The 22760-nt window shown below is 34.3% G+C and overlaps 1 protein-coding gene across 1 annotated transcript in view; it reads right to left on the bottom strand.

The window, feature by feature from the left end:
- Positions 1 to 4096: 4096 nt before the first annotated feature.
- LOC138707526 (neurotrophin 1-like) overlaps positions 4097 to 22760 on the bottom strand; it is a 37690-nt gene continuing 19026 nt past the window's right edge. The window contains exons 2-6 of the mRNA XM_069837057.1: positions 21141 to 21363; positions 16016 to 16163; positions 13916 to 14035; positions 8633 to 8767; positions 4097 to 7183 (exon numbers count right to left, since the gene is read on the bottom strand). Coding sequence (XP_069693158.1) covers positions 7003 to 7183; positions 8633 to 8767; positions 13916 to 14035; positions 16016 to 16163; positions 21141 to 21363 — 807 coding nt within the window. The 3' untranslated portion in view covers positions 4097 to 7002. The remainder of the gene's footprint in view (positions 7184 to 8632; positions 8768 to 13915; positions 14036 to 16015; positions 16164 to 21140; positions 21364 to 22760) is intronic.

Raw genomic sequence — 22760 nt, 5'->3', positions numbered from 1 at the left:
TTCGGGAAAATGGATTTAATAATAATGTTTCAATAACACACAATTCCGAACTCATTGCAGAACTTCAAATTAGTGTTTAAGAATTAATAATACATGCAGTAGCTAACACATGCATTCCGCTCATACAATTACATTGCACTCGCAAATCACAGCACATTCCCGCTGTCAGTACTGCTCTGTGTAACGTTAAATAGTCGTTGGTGTAGCTCTCGGACCAGAGCTTCAAACAACACATAACAGAAGCATGTGCGCCTAGGATGGACCAAGGAGGAAGGCACTTGCGCGCGCATCATATTCTCGCTGTTTCTACGTCTTTCCTGTAGCTCTGAGAAACGAGCAAGCATTGCGATACTTGTTGTGGCGTGCAACCTGCGGATGGTATTACGCCTATACAATATTCCAAAAATCAAAATCAATTTTAATGTACGTAATCCCATTTTGAGAAATACACATTCTACGAAAATATTGGGCTTGCGCAGCAAGCATAGCATGCCCTGAGAAATCGCCCCTGGAAAAATCAGAAGAACTTATTGAGAGTGGTGAATTCTGGTGATAAAGAAGCAGGAAATATTATTGAAAACAATCACGACACGAATTCAGAAAAAGGTTCTCAAAGTATTGATGATGAAGATAATAGTGATAAAAAAAAATGTAATAATACTGAAAACAGTGAGTAGTTTGTTGTGCAAAATGACATACCTGTGTAAATGCAAGAACACTGATTTTTTCGATAAGAAACCAAATGTTATTAATATCTAAAACATTATTAAATATTCCTTAGTGAACTTAATAATGTTCATTTGTATAGTTATTTTATAACTTGAACTGTATTTGATAAAAATCAAATATATTAATTTCCACATGGTCCACACCTGTGGAGTAACAGTCATTGCGTCTGGCCGCGAAACCAGGTGGCCCGGGTTCGATTCCCAGTCAGGGCAAGTTACCTGGTTGAGGTTTTTTCCGGGGTTTTCCCTTAACCCAATATGAGCAAATGCTGGGTAACTTTCGGTGTTGGACCCCAGACTCATTTTACCGGCATTATCACCTTCATCTCATTCAGACGCTAAATAACCTAAGATGTTGATAAAGCGTCGTAAAATAACCTACTAAAAAAATTTCCACATAAACAAAAAAAAGAATACAAACAAATTCAAGAATCTTACATCCCACTGTTGAAAAATAATTGGGTGCTCTCTTTGGAGGATTAATACAATTTTGTGTTAATGGTTTGTGATTTGTCTAATCATTGGTATGACTGTCTCCATAACAAACATGTGGGAGCAGACCCACCAGTAGCCAAAATATTGTAATGTTTCAGCCAGGAGATAATTTTCTCATCCGGTATGAAGATAGGTGATTATAGTATTGCATGTTGGGGTGCTTATCAGAAGGTTCATTAAATTTCTGACATGTTTTAAATTAATTCTGTGTTTTTACTTTTTCACCACATGAAGTATTGTGATGCTGCAAAAACCCTATTTCCTGGTTTTTACATAAATGAAAACTTTCACTTAAGGCCAACTGATAATTTTCTTCATTAAATGCATTGGACTTTTGCCTTCATACACTGAAATATTTATACTTAATTTATAATTATGATATAACCAGTGCTTTTGTTCTGAAGAAAAAAGTGGTGAAAGTCTGTGTAGAATATATTATAGCAGACAGAGAGATTATTACTTTCTAATGCACGGGAATTTTATCGTTTTTAACCTCCTTTTCATTCAACTTTAAACCTCTCAATGCTTAAGCAGAGTTCAAAGAAAAATTATGTTAAAAACATAATTGTTAACACATTTCTCGGTTTCATGTTGAAAAATACAAAAATGGTGTCGGAACAGTGTTCTGGCAGTGCGTTTCACCAGAAAAAAATCACTGGCTATAACTATTTTAATAAACAAAATTGGTATATTTGATAACTAAAACTAACAATGAAAACTATGCCAATAAAAACAAAACACATTTGACTTCTTAACTGTAACAATCAAGACTGAAAATTCAGAAAGTTCAAATTTCAATCAATCAACATCAGCTGGTAGACTCCACTATTCGAATTCTGTCGCCATCTAGCCTTTCCTAAAATCCCCTATAAAAAAGTCAACCACCTGAAAAATCTACATAACAATAATTATTATAGTTACTGAAAAGTCATATCAAATTGAAATACAATATCATGTAATTTTTTAATTGAAGGATATCTAAAATCTCTGGGGAGGGACATCCTGAATCCGGGATGGGGGAGATTCTTCCCTGAGCCACCATCTGAATTCATCACTGCGTCATTGGCACGCAGTGACAGATCTTTGGAACATAAAATGCAATTTATATTTAAATATCAAAATAATTTTATTTCAAATTTTTTTAAAACTTACAACAAAAATAACAGAAAAAATATAAAGAAACAAGTATCAAGAGTCCTTCAATAACTGTCTATTAAAAATTACAAAATATTACATAGGTTGCAGGAACATATTCTGACTAGCGCTTTCGCTATAATAATAGCATCCTCAGGTCAGACTTTTGCGATGTTATGCTTTTCATATAAAGACATGGATAGACTAGTAACGTCGAAAAATGTTAAAGTACATGACGTGAAAATATAAAAATATGAAAAATACAATGATAAGAGAAATAAAAAGACTTATGAACAGTCTGAAATATATATATATATATATATATATATATATATATATGGTAGAAAAACCTTCATGAGGTCTCAAAAAATACATAAAAATATTTGACATGTGTGCAGGTGATAGATCACAATTCGGTAAAAAATATGCAGCTTAAAATAGCGACACAGACAATAAAAAGAATAAATTAAAATATTGCTTTGGATCAGTCACCACGACGTAGCAGCACATTGTAAAATCTGCTTTGGATCAGTCACCACGACGTAGCAGCACATTGTAAAATCTGCTACGTCGTGGTGACTGATCCAAAGCAATATTTTAATTTATTCTTTTTATTGTCTGTGTCGCTATTTTAAGCTGCATATTTTTTACCGAATTGTGATCTATCACCTGCACACATGTCAAATATTTTTATGTATTTTTTGAGACCTCATGAAGGTTTTTCTACCATATATATATATATATATATATATATATATATATATATATATATATTTCAGACTGTTCATAAGTCTTTTTATTTCTCTTATCATTGTATTTTTCATATTTTTATATTTTCACGTCATGTACTTTAACATTTTTCGACGTTACTAGTCTATCCATGTCTTTATATGAAAAGCATAACATCGCAAAAGTCTGACCTGAGGATGCTATTATTATAGCGAAAGCGCTAGTCAGAATATGTTCCTGCAACCTATGTAATATTTTGTAATTTTTAATAGACAGTTATTGAAGGACTCTTGATACTTGGTTCTTTAAATTTGCTAACTTGTCGGACCAACATGCCTTTCAAAGAAAAAATATAGCTTGAATTAAAATATTTTGTTTTATGTTAAGCATGAATTACAGTTCTAATTTAATTTTTCATATTTGAAAATAAATTGAATTTTTTCAAGATTGGAACTGTATGATGAATATTAGATATCAGTTAACTTACAGATTCATTTTTGTAACTAGAAATATAATTACAATGACCAAGTCAATTTATTGCATACAGTACATTTAAGTGACATTTCAGTTAAAGAAACATTGTGAAGTACAGATTACGGTATATTACTTTCCTAATCTACTTCTAAACTTAACTTTAATGCGACTATTTTCTGATAAAAACATAGTATTAAAAAATATATAAGACAAAAAAGGTAACAAATCTCTTCAAGGTATGTTTTTAACAGAGGCGTATACTGGTTAAAGGGTTTGGGCTACCGCTGACCCTATTATTACACAAAATATATCTAACAATTACTTTAATTTTAATTACTATGGTAAAACTAATAATACAAAATTATTGCATTATGTTATATTATAAACTTTTTCTTTTGTAATTTCCTTGGGCTACCGCCGGTAGCCCGCAAAATACGCCCCTGGTTTTTAATATTTTCACAAATTTCCACCACTCAGAATTTTCACAGTTTGAGAAAGGAAAAATTGTATCAACTTGCAAATAATTTTCTGGCATGTTAAATTAGATACTTAATTTGAATATCTAATATATACATTTATTTAGTTAAATGAAAGTGTTTGCCCCATATTTGGCAATATATAAATTCCTTACAACATTTATAAATATTAAATTTAAATTTCTCATACACCTTTTCAAGAAAAGCGACCTGAACAAAAATTGTATTGCATTAATTGCTTTTAAAAATATGTAAAGAATATTTAGCTATTGCTGCAGGCCAGTTTAAACCAGATTCCAGTACGTGCATTGTGATTTAGACCATTATTTGAAATTTGATTTCGAAAACTTGAATCTGATTTATTATGCTTATGTAAATTTAATACCGTAAAGTGGGGTGACTTTGAACGCCGAGGTGACTTTGAACAGTAATTTAGCGCCTTTCTAAATTAAATGCTGTACCCTATTGCGAAAGAACTGAACTAGTTTATTGACAACTTAAACAGTTTTATCGCAATTGAGTACAGCATTTAATTTAGAAAGGCGCTAAATTACTGTTCAAAGTCACCTCGGTGTTCAAAGTCACCCCGCTTTACGGTATATGTATTTATTGAGAAGGTGTGATGTCTTGAAACTCAGGTGTACTAAGAAGACATGAAACAATTAAACATAATAACTCAAGTCCATTTATGTTCATGAGGATCTCAGCTTGCCTAACAGTTGTTACGAATGCTAATATGATAATTGTGTCACTTAAGTATAAGTTTTCACTCACCACAATGACACACAACCTCTTGTTTATTGTTCCATGCTGTCAAGTCCATGTTAAACAGTGATGACGATATTGGTCCCTCGAGCGTGTGCATGCTTCCTGATGATCCGAGGCCCATTGGGAGCCGACGTTGTGGAAGTTGTCGGAATCAGAGTTGTCTGAGTTGTGGGAGGCTGGACCACTTGAACTGGAAGAGGCGTAGTTTGCTTCTTAATTAGTTCTTGCAGCTTGTTGTTTAAGTCTTGAATGTTCTTCTGCAGTTTTTGTTGTTCTATTATAACACCTTCCAGTGCAACTGCGATATTATTTACCTTCTGAATTGTTTGATTTTGTATTCCTAGCCACTTTTTCATTTCATTTTGTTCGTTTGTTACTTTGTTCAGTGCACCTGTGAGTTCATCAAGTTTTTCTGTAGTTTTCTTCTGACTCTCTGACAGTACGCTCACCTGTCGTAATTGATTCTGCAGTTCTTTGTGTCTTGCTGCACAAGTTTCGTCCAAAGTCTTGATCCTCTGACGAGCTACTTCATCTCCTTTCAGCGTGTGGTTCGTGATAGATTCCCTAATTTTTGTTACGTCATTTTGGATGGTTGTCGTCTTCTCCTTCCAGGCCTCCAATCCATTGATGCTTTCTTCATGGGACTCAGCAGATGCTTTTAGCTGAGCTACATCATCTACTAGGTAATCCGTCGTACCCTGGTACTTGTCAAGGGAGACAAACCTTTGTAAGAAAGAATTTGAGGTACCTTTCAATTCTGCCACATCAACCAGGAGGTAATCTGTGTAATTGGCAACTAAATTTAGAGTTCCTTTAATATTCTCTGCACCACTCTTCAGCCTTCTAATCTCATTTTCCATTACCAGTGTCTTTCCTTGATATAACGGAAAATCATTGAGAATATCTGTGTGGCTTCGAACAATGTCTGTAAGATTGCCAATATTATCACATACCTCATTGCTCTTCACTTCAGTAGTAATTATACCCATAAGCATAACGATTAATAAGGTTGTCTTCAGCATTTCAGGAATCATTATTACACTTTAATTTCACACTTGGACACAATGAAATGAAATTGTACTATAGTGCAAGTGAAACACGCAAAATGATGAAAAACTACTATCGATGTGTGTTCAAATACACTGATAAGTAGGTCGTGACATTAAGAATTCAGAGAAAGATTACGTGCGGAAATGTTTCAAAGTTCATTTGTCTTATTTTTCAGAATGTTATGTTGGAATTTCCTCTGTAATCAGGATATGGCTTATATACATCAAATACGTCACAGGATATTTCGATGTTATCATGCATCTGTACTCTTTTTAACTTACGTATTTCCTAACTAATGGATTCATGTTTTATCTTTAAAATAACTCACAACGAACAATGTAGTCAACACCTACGTAATAACTCCATTTGAAATAATCGAAAACACTCTCTTAAGAAATTAACCTCGTCTTACTGTATTAAGAGTTGTACAAACATCAATCAATTTCCCTATAATTAAAGGTTTGTGTAGAAATAAAAGAATTTGAAGCAGATTTTTTTCCTGATAACGTAACGTAATATGTTATTAAAAAAAAGAAAATAAGAAATAGAACAATATAGTGAATAGCCATTCCATGACTTGTTAGGGAATAAATATATGTATAGGTACTTTTATCTCCACATATACCTACGATTATACCATTTTTTAACATTCCATTTTAGAAAGCTTTGTTTACGCAATAATTTTTTTTTATGTAATTACGGTAATCTATTTTTCTTCTCTCTTTAACTACCAATATCAGTAGCCAGTGGTTCTTAACATAGGACTAGCTGGCTATGATGCTTTTTTTATACTTGTAAATGTGTCTCCTAAGAGCAATACAAATGTTTCATGTTTCTAACGGAATACATGGTTACATTTTAACTTTGCTTCTGAAAAAAGAAATCAATTTTATTTGTGATCAACTTATTTAAGAAGTGAGTCAAAAAGTAGTAATACACTCTGTTATATCTACTGTATATAACTGTTAAAAAATTATTAAGTCTGTTATATCTACTGCATACAACTGAATAAATTAATGGGGAGTGAAAAGTCTCCTATTGTGTGTTAAAATTAACATCTTTATCCATACTTTACATATCAAATACTTTTATATGTAATTTCGTAACAAACCCTTTCAATTATATGGTTCAGGTATTGGTATTGGTAATTAATAGTATACAAAATTTTCAACAAAACAAGAACAGGCCGTAGGAATCTCAAATACGTCCACTACTGGGCGATGGTGTGGGTTGAAGGGATCCACACATAACAGCTTAACATAGGCGTAACGCTGCACACAAAATGATTTGTAGCATGGTGGGAGGTATTCACACTTCTTGCCACCGAACCTATAAAAAAAAATTACGAAAATTTTATTAGGTCAAGTGCTTGAAGTTCAATGGGAGAAAAGCATAAAAAAAAATGACTAGAAGTGTACAGAGGCTTTAAAAAATGTAAAACTCTTGTTAAAAACTGCTGTTTGACTAAGAATTTTTAATGCCAATGTATATAATCCCTCTTTCCAAAATCTGTAAGTAGTATAAAGTTATCAGGTTGTTTTTATTTTTAAATTTGTATAGGCCTACACTTTATACTGCATAATACTAAAGTTTTAAAAAATTATGTCAAATCACTTTCAGTTATGAAACTATGAATAAATTTGTGAAACGAATTCAGCTTTTACTGTGTTCACTGATCAGTACCGGTAATATAAAAAATGTATATCAAGAGTTCGAATACTTAACTACTCAAAATTACGATCATAATACAAGCACAGGATAAACTTTGTAGGTTGCGAACAAAACCGGTCATTTCTACCGAAAACAAAAAATGAGCTTTTTATGGTTTCGGTATGTTTAGAGAGGCATCTTTCTGAATAAGTTACTGTTTTATCCTAACTCGGTCATTTCCATGAGAAACAGTATGGTAAAATCAGTATTTTCAATTAAAACCAGGTAATTCCGTATCATACTAATGCCAATATTTTAATTGTCTTTTTTGTATCAAAAACGAACATTTCCATCACTTTGTATGTGTTGCAAATACCAATCCATTCAAAATCGGTCATTTGCACTTCTATGGCCAAGAATGATATCTTATTGCTAATTGAAATTATTATAGAAGTGTTATAATATATTCATTTCTCCATGATACAGTAGAATTATAGTGAAGAATATCTAGGGAGATAAGCTATTCAATTCATATTTTTATTTTCATGTGATGTGCATTCACATAGTTATCTAAACGTTTTAATTGAAATTATTGTAAAAGTGTTAAGGTGCTGGTAATTATGTAGTAAGCAACGTCCAGACTACCATCTTCCCACAATAGAGGTCCTGGGCACATATTTTTTCGTTAGAGTGTAAAGGGACTCAAAATATGGTAGTCATAAGAAAATGTTCAAAATTTAATAAAAATATATGTATGTATTTGGTAATGTAATCCTATGTTGATCTAAGTGACGTGTACGTTTTACTGTTAAAAATGTCAAATGCCTTTTTTTCGAACAAAAGTGAACATTTCCCTCATATTTTCAAATAAAACTGGACCAAAATATTTTTGTCTATAAAATGCACAGCAAATGACAAAATCATGATTATTGACACCAATAGAACGGACGTAACATGCACGACACATAAAATTGTCGTTCACTTTGGGGTAAAGTGAAGGCTCAATACATTTTTTTTTCTACTTCCTGAAGAAAATACTATTTTGGAAATGATCGTTTTTGTTCTCAACCCCACAACTTTCGTAACAATAACATTTCGTCGTTAATTGGAGCACTGTAGTTCACTTACTTGCAGGTTTCAATTCGAACATTCTGTGGGTATTTTTCAGTGTTAACGACTGCCACCCATTCGTTCTTCCAGTTTTTAGCCCAACCAGGTCGGACATAAGATACTTCCGACTCGCACACAAAGTTACCTTTGTGCCTGAAATAACAAATGAAAGAAAATAAATACTACGGATTTCTTTCTTGATCCTGATATACCCCATGTTATTTTTAGCTGGAATTGCAATTGGTTTGGCTTTTTCAAAACTGAATTTTGTCACATGGTCTCTGCACATCTTATATCATAATCGTGTATGAAGTATGGTATAGTATACTATACTCTCAGGACTCAGGAGGTTATGTCCAGAAGATGCTGCAAGAACAATTTCTTGGATGAAATACGGTAAAGTGTGTAGTATGTATATTGGGTGCCTGGTGTCAATCATTCTATTTGCCAGGTAATATTTTAAGGGATGCAAAGAACTTAACTTCTTCTCTAGAAAACGTCGAATAAGAATCTAAAGAGAAATATTTATTAGAATTATTATCTTCGGAAGGGAGTTTAATAGAATTACTGTATGACTGCTATAGAAGCACGAAAATGATAGTGTCATCAACATCATAATTATGTGAACGGAAGAGCATCTGCGGCCTGTTCTTTACACATAAGGGGATTGCCCATCACCACCCCTCCCTTAAACCCTTTTCTTTTCCATCAGATATTCATTTCATTCATTCATTTAGTGTTCTGGCCAAGGGCAGGTCTTTCACTGCAAACCCAGCTTCCTCCAATCTTTCCTATTTTCTACCTTCCTCTTTGTTTCCTCATATGATTCATATACCTTAATGTCGTCTATCATCCGATATCTTCTTCTACCTCGAACTCTACTCCCTTCCACCATTCCTTCCACTGCATCCTTCAGTAGGCAGTTTCTTCTCAGCCAGTGACACAACCACTTCCTTTTCCTTTTCCTGATCAGTTTCAGCATCATTCTTTCTTCACCCACTCTTTCCAACACAGCTTCATTTCTTATTCTGTCTGTCCACTTCACACGTTCCATTCTTCTCCATATCCACATTTCAAATGCTTCTATTCGCTTCTCTTCACTTCGTCGTAATGTCCATGTTTCTGCCCCATATAATGCCACAAAAAAAGGAAGGAATTAAATTTGACATTTGGGTGAGGTGCTATGGGGACAAAAAGGCAGTTGAGAAGTTTGGTTTTTATTAACTACACACATTTGCCATCATGTGCTCAGAGATCCACATTGATTGTCCTCACTTTTCACAGATATTTAAGATTGAACCCAACTTGTGATATGGTATGCAAATGCAAATTTAATTTTTACGTGTGTTTTATATGGCTTAGGAACTTAGTTATACTAACACTGCCATGCCATGTCGAGAAAGTCTCTTTAGATTTTCGTTGCATTTCATGGCATATTATCAGTCACACGACCATTGTTTTTAAACGTCATTAAAACTTATGGGAGAGGAACAAAATGATTGTTTAGTCAACTGTCCGAAGATAGGTCTGAACCTCACAAGTGACACCAATAAGGCATCACTTGTGAGACAACTAAGCAAGGAGATAATGGGGTAGGGTGGCCAGTTCCTTTCCCCCTCCATTGCATACATCACTGACCAGCAACATATTACACTAGTCAGCCTTCAGTTGTATACAAACAATTATTGTTTTTCCTCTAACATAAGCTATATTATATCGTCAAATGAGATTGAGATATACTGCCTGATTATAGATGTAAGCCTACATATCAGCCAGAACCTCAATCAGAGGTAAATAAAACGATATAAAGGAAAAATTAATTGAAAAAGTTAGGGATATAGGAACTTAATAAAAATAACATCACGTAATTAAACAGATTAACACAAAGTTGAATCTTGGAAGAATATTACTTTTGAAATGAACGTTACAGGTAATGTGTTTATATATTTATTGATATTGTATAGTATTTATATTAAATTGTAAATAATTGCAGCATTATGTCATGAACATCTGCAATCCTCCACTTTGTATTGTGTCATTCTACCATTGTGCATTTCATGATGGTAAAATGAAATATTCCTTAAATGCCTCCCGTAAATCAAATGTCCTCTGCATATAATTGCGATGCAAGGATTCGAAATCGAATGAGCTTGTACTGCTTTCAGAAATGTAGTCGTTAACAGGTGAGAAGTCTCCACTTAAAAAAAAGGATTGTATAGACAGCTCTGTTACATGAATTGTTTCTTGTTTTGAAGTTTGGAGTTGAATGGGTTACATCAGCTTCTTGTCTATGCGGATGACGTGAATATGCTAGGAGAAAATCCACAAATGATTAGGGAAAACGCGGAAATTCTAGTTGTAGCAAGTAAAGTGATAGGGTTGGAAGTAAATCCCGAAAAGACTAAGTATATGATTATGTCTCGTGACCAGAATATTGTACGAAATGGAACTATAAAAATTGGAGATTTATCTTTCGAAGAGGTGGAAAAATTCAAATATCTTGGAACAACGGTAACAAATATAAACGACACTCGGGAGAAAATTAAATGCAGAATAAATATGGGAAATGCGTGTTATTATTCGGTTGAGAAGCTTTTGTCATCTAGTCTTCTGTCAAAAAATCTGAAAGTTAGAATTTATAAAACAGTTATATTACCGGTTGTTCTGTATGGTTGTGAAACTTGGACTCTCACTTTGAGAGAGGAACAGAGATTAAGGGTGTTTGAGAATAAGGTTCTTAGGAAAATATTTGGGGCTAAGAGGGATGAAGTTACAGGAGAATGGAGAAAGTTACAAAACGCAGAGCTGCACACATTGTATTCTTCACCTGACATAATTAGGAACATAAAATCCAGACGTTTGAGATGGGCAGGACATGTAGCACGTATGGGCGAATCCAGAAATGCATATAGAGTGTTAGTTGGGAGGCCGGAGGGAAAAAGACCTATGGGGAGGCCGAGACGTAGGTGGGAAGATAATATTAAAATGGATTTGAGGGAGGTGAGATATGATGGTAGAGACTGGATTAATCTTGCTCAGGATAGGGACCAATGGCGGGCTTATGTGAGGGCGCCAATGAACCTCTGGGTTCCTTAAAAGCCAGTAAGTAAGTAAGTATAAATATAAAGAGATAAGCTCATCTTCTGAATTGCTGCACTCCATGCTTAATGACAGTCAAACTAGTTAACACCGAAGAATCACAAATGGCCAAAATTTGAGTCCTGGTCAGGTTTGGGATTATTGAACTAAGAAATCAGTAGGTACACTTGCGGCACACATGATCACAGTTGTGGTTTTCCTCAGAGTTCTTCCATTTCTCCTTGTTAGACATCAACATTATTTCGTCTGATCTGTATTTCATTATCCCATAGCTTTTTCCAATCTTCAGCTGGCAACGTTGATGTTGCTTGCTCGAAACCTGGATAATCAGTGAGCCTTACTGTAGTCAGCAGGTCTGAGTTGGGAATGCGCCTAGCTGAAGGATAAGTGGAATAGATGTACAAGGACACAGCGCAGAGTGTAATAATGCTCCCATCAATAATAAAATAAACGCCAATGTATGGCATTATATGACATGTAGATGTGTGTGTTCACATGGAATGGCATCGTGATTCGTGTTGCATTGCTTACAAGTCAGTTTCTACCTTTATTCTCTGGCACAGATAACAGATGCGGTTAATTTGTAGAACACCAAGTTAAAAGAAGTAAGGGATTACCACCTTCTTATCTCTATTGTTTCTATGGCTGTATTTAGACATTCTGACGTCTAGGGCAGTTTATATTTTGCCGCTGAGTTTTTAATCGATAAATTGCAATGCAAATGGTCCATAGAGTAATTACTTCGAAAATTCGGCTAAACTAGCGCAGAGGTAGTTCCCTTCATACTCCACTTACCTTCAACTGTTTTACAGCTTTTTCCTCAGTCGTATCAACATAATTTTGGCGATATTACGAAAGTTTCATGCTAGTGTACACTTGAATTTTTATATGCTAATATCATGATACGTGCCTTACATATATGAATTTGTCACAGGTTAGGTTACTTTAGGCTTTTAGTACCGGTATGCCTTGCATATACGAATCTGTCACAGGTTATGTTAGGTTAGATTAGATTAGGTTAGTTTAGGCTTTTGTTATACCTGCATATACCGATCTGTGACGAGTTAGGTTAGGTTAGTTTAGGCTTTTGATATGCCTTGCATATACAAATCTGTGTTAGGTTAGGTTAGCTTACCTTAGACTTTTGTTACGATTTGCATATACTAATCAGTAATAGGTTAGGTTAGTTTAATCTTTTGGTACCATAGGCCTATGCCTTGCATATAGGTACTGAAATTTGTCTAAGAATGTGACTTTTTGCTATCTGCCTTCCTTTCGTAACACTATTGTAAAAATTTACCAAAAGTATCAGTAGACTATATAATCGAAGTCTTTAAAGTAAGACTATCGTTATTACTATTTAGGTTAGCTTAACTTAAAAGACTTCAACGCTCTCTGTTCTGGGAGTCTATGTGAAGATGACAACGATTAGTGATGTTGTTAGTAGCGTGCTGGCTTGTAATAAGCTAGTGTTATAAGTGGATGTACATTACGAAAACTGAGCTTTTTTCATTATTATTTGTTCCATTTCACTATTTTTAGTGCTTATTCCATTAATACAGTTTATGTGTTCTTCATATTACATCGCATCATATATTTTATATCTCTACCTTTCTTTCACTACATACAAACCAAAACATTTCCACCTCCATTACCACGCACCTCTCATTTCAAACGTAATTTAGTACATTTTCGAACAATTTTTCTTCCTTCAAATAAATTCCTATGAAATCCTTAACTTTTCAACTCCATCTTCACAAAAAATTTCGTATAAATTCAACCATTTTCACTTCTTAAATCACCAGAACTACCTGTGTTTCTCCGAAAATTCCAGCAGTCATAAATCATAATATGTACTCAGTTTCTGCTCTTGGAAGAATTGATTAAAAAGTATTCTTTTATTTTCTTTGGACTTGTTCGAATGTCATATCATGATATTTTTGGAAAGATTACATAGGTAATAAAAGTTTTATATACTGATTTTTTTAATTTTTTCCTAACTCATAACGAAATTCGCGAATGTTTCGCAGGCCCTACGGGCAAGAAATGCCGCCCCCTAAATTCTGACACCCCGAGACAACTGCCCCAGTCTGCCCATTGGTAAATATGGGCCTGGTTGAGACATGGTGTTGAGTTTGAAGATAACCGTAAGATAGTTTGATTTTATGGAACTTTCAAAATAAATTGCGTAATTTGTCTTACCTGTACCCATGTGTGTAGTTATCATGAGAGATGTAGTCTTGTTGCTGGTAGTGATTCAAGCCATGGTACATGTGGTGAATGTCATCGTGATAATTGTTAATGATTTCATGTACAGCATCACTGAAAATAATTAATGCACATTTTTGTAGCAATATTTTAGGCAGCCGTTATTAAATGTAAATCTTTGTACATTAGGCGCACATGGCAATATTAAAAATGGACTATTATATGGAAGCATGTTGAAAATAACTAGTACCGGTACCTAATTTTAACTAGTGGTGCCATTATAATTTTTTAACAACCGGTTCTCTCTACTAATTACAGCAGATTTCATAACTGTAATATAAAAAATATTACCGGTACATCTTGACATTTTGTATCACTTAAGAATTCTTTAGCAAAAATATTAAATAAGGTAATAATAAGAGGCTACAAATCAACTGAAATCTGAATGCAACATGAAACATTCCTCTCTTCATTTAGTTGTAATGTCCATGTTTCTGCCCCATACAGTGCCAAACTCCATACAAAGCACTTCACTGGTTTCTTCCTTAGTTTTTTTTTTCCCAAAGGTATGCAGAAAATGGTTATTTTCTTATTAAAAGCTTCCTTTGCCATTGTTATACTGCTCTTGAGTTCTTGGCAGCAGCTCATGGTACTACTTATAATATACCGAAAGTATTTGAAGCTGTTCACTTCTTCCACTGCTTCTTTGTTTACCTTCTTTATTTTTCTTCCGATAACTATGGTCATGGTCTTGTTTGCATTTATCTTCATCCCATTCTGCTCACAGCTGTCATTTATTTCTAGTAGCACATTGCTTAGATGATAATAAGCCACATAACAATGACATACCAGCAAATCTTATGCACTTCTTCCTTCTACTATCGTTGTATACTAGCAAAAGTGTACCTAAAAGTTTGTGTCAAATTACATTAGATGAAAAATAAATGAGTCAAATACTTGTATGTAAAATAGGTTATGTGTCAAATTACTTTACGTCAAATAGCAGTAGGTAAAGTGCAGTATGTCAATACACCCAGAACCTAACCAAGAAGCCGTCACTGCAGCGTTATAAGAAGTGACTAAAAATTACCATGTAGAACTATACTGGTTGTTCAGTTCAAAGTGTGTCATGGCTCGCTGTATGCCGTCATGTGGCTAGTCGAGCCTAGAGAATTCAATCTTCCTACACTTCCGCAGAGGTGTATTACTTATGTGCCAGAGAAGTTGCCTAGCAAGTACGGCGTTCATTCAGAAGAGTACTTGCTGATATGTATGGTAACGCTGGTAGTGGCAGGAATGTGAACTGTTTCGAAACATGTACTGAGGTGAGTTTTTTTTCTTACTGTCGGGATATGTGGAGAGAGTTAAGACGATTACTTATGTATTTGTTGACATTAATTTCGACGGTCAACATGGACACAGAGCATTTGATTTGTGTTGTGGAATGTTTCCGTACGCAACCGATGATAACAAATACCAGTACCCTGCGTATGACTTGCCCGCGCGAAACACAGTTCGGAAGAGGTTATGGTAGCACACAGACCGTACAGACCGCCATCTGTTGCTACGACGTTCAAGTTATACCGTACACGTTTTCAAGTTCAGATTGAACGCCTTGATTAATAGGCAACTTCTCTGACACAAAATCTGAAACTCGCTTCAAATCGCTGACTCATCAACAGTGACGTCATGACACACTTTGAAATGAACACCCACTACTGTACAGATTCCACAAGCTTGGAAATAGCATATCCAACAAAGAGGACTCCAACATGGCTAAGCTTTGTGAACAAGTGAATATATATCTATGTTACCTGAAAGACTGACCTTCGGATAATGTACATTTATTCATTACATGAATGATGTGAACACAATTAGTTATCAATTTTTCCTTGGAAGAAGGTTGTAACTCTGGGTGGATAATGGTAGGGAACAGACAATATGTGCACACGAGTGAACCAAGCAACTTCCTAGCTTGCAGTAGGCCTACCTGTACGTCCTTGGGCTCTCTGTTGGAGAAACTGTACTTCTTAAGGGATAATTTAATAAAGTGTACTGTCTAATTAGTTTAATAGTGACATGATTGCTACTCACATGGGATAATCGTTATCGTAAAGGCAGTATGGCAGATCCTGTGCACAGTCGGGCTTGGGTCCACCATGCTTGTGATGACTATGACCAGAATCCAAACCCTGGAAACTTGGGAGATGATTCAAAATTCTGCTTGAACCTTCAGGGTAGTCTGGCTCAGACATGAATATTGTGATTAAATTATGTTATGCATTGATTTTAGTATCTTGCATGCACTCTTATAATTCAGACAAAAATTTGATCCAGACAAAGTTGCTCGTAACAAATTACAGGATTAAATTCTTGTAAGCAGTTTAATTGTTGAAGGCAGTAGTCTATGAAAAATAGATGGAGGATTTAAGGAAATGCCAATGATTGCGTGAAATGTCTATCCAATTAAAGCTATAAAATACAATACTTTTTTTTTAATAACTTTAACTGGGGTGTAGTTGTGAATAAAAGAGTACCAAGACACTTTGGGAAAATCATCATCATCATCATCATCATCATCATCATCATCATCATCATCATCACTGTTAAGGTAAAACTTAACAAGACATTCATGTGTGTAAACCGCATATTTACAGGGACTGCATATTAGGCAGGTATTCTAATTCTGACTTATGTAGCATACAATACCTGTATCTATTATCATTGTCTTATTGAATTACGTCATTCATTGACAGCAGTAGAGTTTTATCCCATTATTATGTTATATGTCAAAGACATTTAGAATGCTGATATGTACTTGATAATTCTTAAGAAGAAAAAAACAAATTTTATAGTTTTTTTTCCTGGTATATGAAATCTTACAAGGATTTATCATATATTCAAGATGATTTAAATATTAATTTGGATTGAATGACGCATCATCAAGACAAGAGCTTTCTATTTAACACGCTATAATGAGAATCATAGTCATAGACACTTCAGTACATCAAAGGAAACAAACTGACCAGCAAAAATTTCCAGAATTATGGTTGACAGAAAAGTTAGAGAAAGAGGGTGTAGGAAAAGGAAACGGTATTGTAACTTTATATAGGTTTAAGCAAGCAGGTAAAAGGTGGAGAGTGGGGTATTGTATGTAGGCTTAAGTGTGCAGGTAAATAATAATAATAATAATAATAATAATAATAATAATAATAATAATAATAATAATAATAATAATAATAATATTGTTATTATTATTACTATTATTATTATTATTATTATTATTATTATTATTATTATTATTCATGGGAGAGGTGGTAGTAGGAGGAAGAAGAATAAATTATTTAAGATCTGATCTGAATGAAGGGAGGGCAGTGACGTCGCCAGGATCAGAGCAAGGGGGGTGCGGAGGGGTGCGAGATTTAAAAATGGGGTGCGAGCTGTAAAAATGTGGTACATAAAAAATCCAAAATGTTCTTTCATGCACTTGCGCGCATACTATACATCTGTTTATTATTATTATTATTATTATTATTATTATTATTATTATTATTGCTCATCACATCCATTACGATACACTATGGGACGTAGTTGTTTTTTCACATTCAAGAAATTGTTTGTTTGTTTTAGTTCTTCAAAATAATTTATGCCTAGTATTTTGTTTAAAAAATTGCCCTTTGGGGTGCTGAAAGGGATGCTCCGATTTTTTATGGGGTGCTTCCGCACTCTTTCGCACCCCCCTAGCGACGTCCCTGAGGGAGGGAGGGCAACGGCGAATTGTTCAATGGTTGAGCTGTTTGGACTTTTTCTATTGCTAATTTTCAAAATTTTAACACAACGTTTCGAAGAGCGGATCTCTCTTCGTCATCAGGTGAAAACCTACTGTGGGGATAATTTCAAACAGCTAGCCTGTCTGACGATCAATGACCGTCAGGTTGGTGCAAAATATAAAGATGGAACACACAATGTCATAAACTGTTGTAACGTGAAATATATTGAATGAAAAGAAGAATAAAACTTTCATGGCCCATCTTAGGAAATCTTTCATCTTTTATCCTATGAATATAATGAAGCCAATTTTTTTATATTGGTTAATATTCTCTACAGTGTTTTCAGTGATCAATTTCTCCTAGATGTAAGTGTTCTTTTTTTTTTATCTAATCGTGTAAAAACAAGAAGTGGTATAAAAAAGCACATTTATGCTACTTCTAACAATTTCTGTTCTTCTATGTTTAATATTCATGTTTCACTTTCAAATCGAAGTGTGGCTTTTTCTGTCATGGTATGTATCCTTAATTTTGTACTAGGTAGTATCTGTTTGCTGAAGTTTACCGGAATTTTAATTATTTCATTTAATTCAGGGCCATGAAGTAGTTTATAATAAACCTTCCAATAAACTGTTCATTAATTACAAACGGAATATTATAATTTCGAATGGAGTGTTTACCTCAGGTACCTGTTTTATACCATATTCAGGTATGGTACCGGTATTCGCTGTTTAACTAACTCGCTTGTTTCTTTCCAAATAAACCTCTCAATCCCCTACTGTGCACAGTCTTGGTTTATTTATTATAAATTATTATATTTTTTGTCCAAATCTCATTTGTATTACGGAATGGCATTTCCAAGATAATCCATGTTGAATCTTTCGTACACTACTTTTAACACTTGAATATAAATAATTGATTAAATGGCGATCTTATTCGTGTTAATTATGTAAGCATGTGCGGCTTTTCCAAGATACTTAAAACCAGTTACATGGTCTATTATTTTACTATTTAATTCAATCTTAATTGTCATTAAATTTGTACCATGCTTAGCCATAGCTTCAATTTTAGCCATTGAAATGTTAATTGAATATTATTTAGCTATCTTATTAAAATTTTAAGCTGCTGGTTTTAGGTCATCATCTTTTGATGTGGTAACTATGATTTGATCATCTACGTATAAAATGGTGTGGGATACATTATGTTACTAGATTAATTTGATTTCACAAGCTGTTTTAGCTTTGCAGTCTTGTACGATCTTATTAATAAATTGTGAAAATTTAAATTTCGCGAGATTTTCAGACATAAAAACTTGAATAAAAATTACAAATTCCAACCGATTCTTCTAATTCCTTCAAAAAGTGTTAAATTCAGTACAATTATTTTTAGTTGGTTATCTAACGATGCTGTGTGAAATACTAGGTTATTTAGTTTCGTTGGAATTGGTGATTGCGAGATGGTATTTGACGAGGTAAGGTCGAGGATTAGTCATAGATTATCTTGATAAATTTTATTAAATTTTACAGGGTGCAAAATAGACCTACCTCCTCGTGGTGCACCCTGGGCAGTTTGATAAACTGGCAATTTTGGCATAACGTCTTCATACTGTCAGATAATGTTATAACTAGGGATCGGATTTTTATATAATATCAAGGTGTGAAATATGTACATATTTATGTAAGAAAAATGAACTGAATATGTACCAAAATATGTAAAATCATGAAAATATTTAATATCAATGTCTGGCAGGTATAGGATAGGTAAGACTTTCCTGTTGTGATTTCATAGAGCATCCGACTTTTTTACCGCACACTTGACACATTAATATTTTTCCATCTGTAGTGAAAGCTTCGTTCATTGCAATCCATGATTTTATTTTTGTTGTTAGGGTTGAAGATACAGGGGCCATTTTCCTTAGGTAAAAGCAGTAGATAAACTCACTTGCACTTTATAGGTACTGTAAGTAATAAAACTAGAGAACTGAGTGAAATGAATGACACAACAGTACTGCAAGCACTGTTTCGCTTTATTGGATTAGGAGAAAATAAGAGGAGATGTGGGACACATGCATTTTAGCTGCTCCCTGTAAGAAACAAAGTACCTACTAAAATCTTAAACTATAGGCATTTACAAACTGTTGTTTGAAAAGTGACATTCCTGTCTCATTCAGAAGGATAGGATTATTCCAGCTGAGAACCATACATTCTAATTGCTCGGAAAATCCCATTTTCGTATAGGTCTACTAAATTTAAAATAAATAGGTCAAGCAATAACCTGAAAGTTTCATGTCAGGCTTGACATGGGTTTTCCCTGGAAGAATTAGGAAGAGAGTGGGTAAGATTTCAAATTGCATGGGAACAACTTGTTAAGACGTGTGCAGAACAATTATAGTTCGAGACAAATCATGTCGTCCTCGTCCCATCCACCCCATGAAGGCAACACTACTTTCTGAGTCATTTTTACAATACAAGATAGTTGTATGAGAAAGGTTGCCTTTTGTTCATTTATATTTACAGTGGATGGTATGTGGTGAGTGCCTCTATTACTTGCTGGAACTATGGACGTTATGTTTCGTCCCGAAATATATCCTTTCTTGGGTGGGTAAAAAGGCTTTTTAAATCTGTGTATTTCAAATTGTAAACTTCCCCAGCAGAAGTTTTTTTTTCCTTTCAGAGAAGTAGATGAATAAAATCCCTAAATATGTAGATTTATGTAATACCAAGGCATAATATGTAATGTGGGGCAGTGGCGTATACTGGTTAAAGGGTTTGGGCTACTGCTGACCCTATTATTACACAAAATATATCTAACAATTACTTTAATTTTAATTACTATGGTAAAACTAATAATACAAAATTATTACATTATAAACTTTTTCTTTTGTAATTTCCGTGGGCTACCGCCGGTAGCCCCGGTAGCCCGCAAAATACGCCCCTGATGTGGGGTAAATATGTAAAAATATGTATTATCAAATTTTAATATATTAATGGTAATTACAAGATTCGCAAAGGTTTGTTATTTATATACAGTTAGGTTGAAAGGAATATAATATGTAATTACATAAAAATCCGGTCCCTAGTTATAACAACTTACGGCAATAAATAAAACATTAATACTACAATGGATTCTAGGACAATGTCAAATCTATGGCAACGAACAGGCTGACATCTTAGCTAAAAAGGCAACCAAGATTCTGAAAACAACTACCCACAGCACCTCGTACCACAGTTCCAAACTCCATACATGGAACACTGTAAGAAGAACATATAATCAAGAACTGACAGAACGAGCTTCCACCAAGAATTGCTATAGTGAACTTCCCATCTTTGTTGGCACGCGACCTGCTTGTAAGCTGTTGTGTGGCTTAAAATGTTACCAATTATAATTTATATAGGTGTACTCTGTTATAAAATAACATAAATAATAAAAGTAGAGATTTCTGACAACTTTACCATGATTTTCGGTTACAAAGTCTGCTTTTGTTGAATGTTTAGAATAGAGAAGGACAATACCAGGAGTGCCTCGAACGTCAGAGGTCAAAGCACTTGACCCAGATAAGTGGTCACTCGATCTAGTGGTAGCCCCTTTCTTGAGAGCAAGAGTTCCCCGTCCAGTGAAACTCTGAAGCCACACTAAAGACGTGAGAACTAATGGAATCACTTCCCATCCCAGCATCTGAAACAAGACAAAATAGAACAATTTGATTCAAAAGAGCTTCAACATATATTTATATTCATAAAGTAACTTCCGTTTCATTGTAAGAAAAGTGGAGATATGGTTAGAGGATTTGTTTACAACTAGGGTTGTAGTCCCAAACTTTACAGTGCCGGAGCTCTTTATGTTTTTTAACTTTCGGGGAAGGGGAAGGTTTGGATGCAAAAAAAAATAAGACAAAGAAAGAAATGTCATAAAGTAAGACTGTTAGGAGAATTCAAGGCAACACCAATCAATATCTACTCCATTTAGCTTCTGAAGTTCAAGTAAACCGAAATGGTCACTGTAAGGGTGATCATTCTGCGCAATGTAATAAGCTGATCTAAATTTCGCTTTTGTTGCTTCACGGTGGACTGCACTCATTTATTCACCAACATTTTCTATTGATTGCTTTTCAGACATATGAATAATTTTTTGTGCCATATTATGAGCACTGGATTTCTTGTGTTCAATGATTTTTTTCGTAGTGACTTAAGCTGATCTGATCTGTTCGAACCGTAGTAATTTACTGAATATGAGCGCCATTCATTAGATACAGAAAAAAGTATTTTTTTTAATGCACCTAATGTAGTTACTTCATGACACACTTTACAGCCTAGCTTACATTGCTTACACTCAATCAACGGGTAAGATTCTTTTTTTCTTGACCACACATTTGTTTCATTCCATACATTCGACCACTCACTTTGCTGGCCGACTTTCACTATTTTGAACATTATGTCGTTAAATATTCTTCGCAGTTATACTGGAACTTTATTTTTTATAACAGTATCTCTGGTTGAATTACTAGGTTCATCAAGTAGAAGCGATGGGCTTGAGATATCAACAATATCAGGAGAGGAAGCTTTTGTAACTCCACTAGTAACAGCAATGACACGAGAAAAGGAAGAAGTTTATTTTTTTTTTGTCCATGTTTATTTTGTTACATATTTACTGAAGGGCAATAGATAAAAACAAAAGTTTCAAGCAGTCTTTTAGTCAGTTATAGGCAGTAAATTAACTGTTTAAAATTCACTTCGTAAAATAACTGGGAAACAAACACAACACAGTTCGGTAACACCATACACACTCTCCTGATCGTACAAAGGCACGAAAACTAATGAAATACGATACGAAACGAAAGTGAATTAGGAATGTGATCATTTTGCGCAAACGCACTAAAGTTTAGTTTGGTGGATGTCCTGTCACTGATTCTTCCCCCATTTTTCAACACACACACCATCTACGCTCCTAGTGGTCTCGCGACCCTCTACTTCCGAACTTGTTCCGATTTTCTAAAGGAAGCACAGAAAATATAATCACTAAATATTCTGACATTAACTAAGATATCGTTAGCTGGGAAAGTATTGTGTTGTCAA

Source organism: Periplaneta americana, chromosome 10 (assembly GCF_040183065.1).
Source record: "Periplaneta americana isolate PAMFEO1 chromosome 10, P.americana_PAMFEO1_priV1, whole genome shotgun sequence".
NCBI classification, from domain to species: domain Eukaryota; kingdom Metazoa; phylum Arthropoda; class Insecta; order Blattodea; family Blattidae; genus Periplaneta; species Periplaneta americana.
This window is presented reverse-complemented; position numbering and strand designations above follow the sequence as displayed.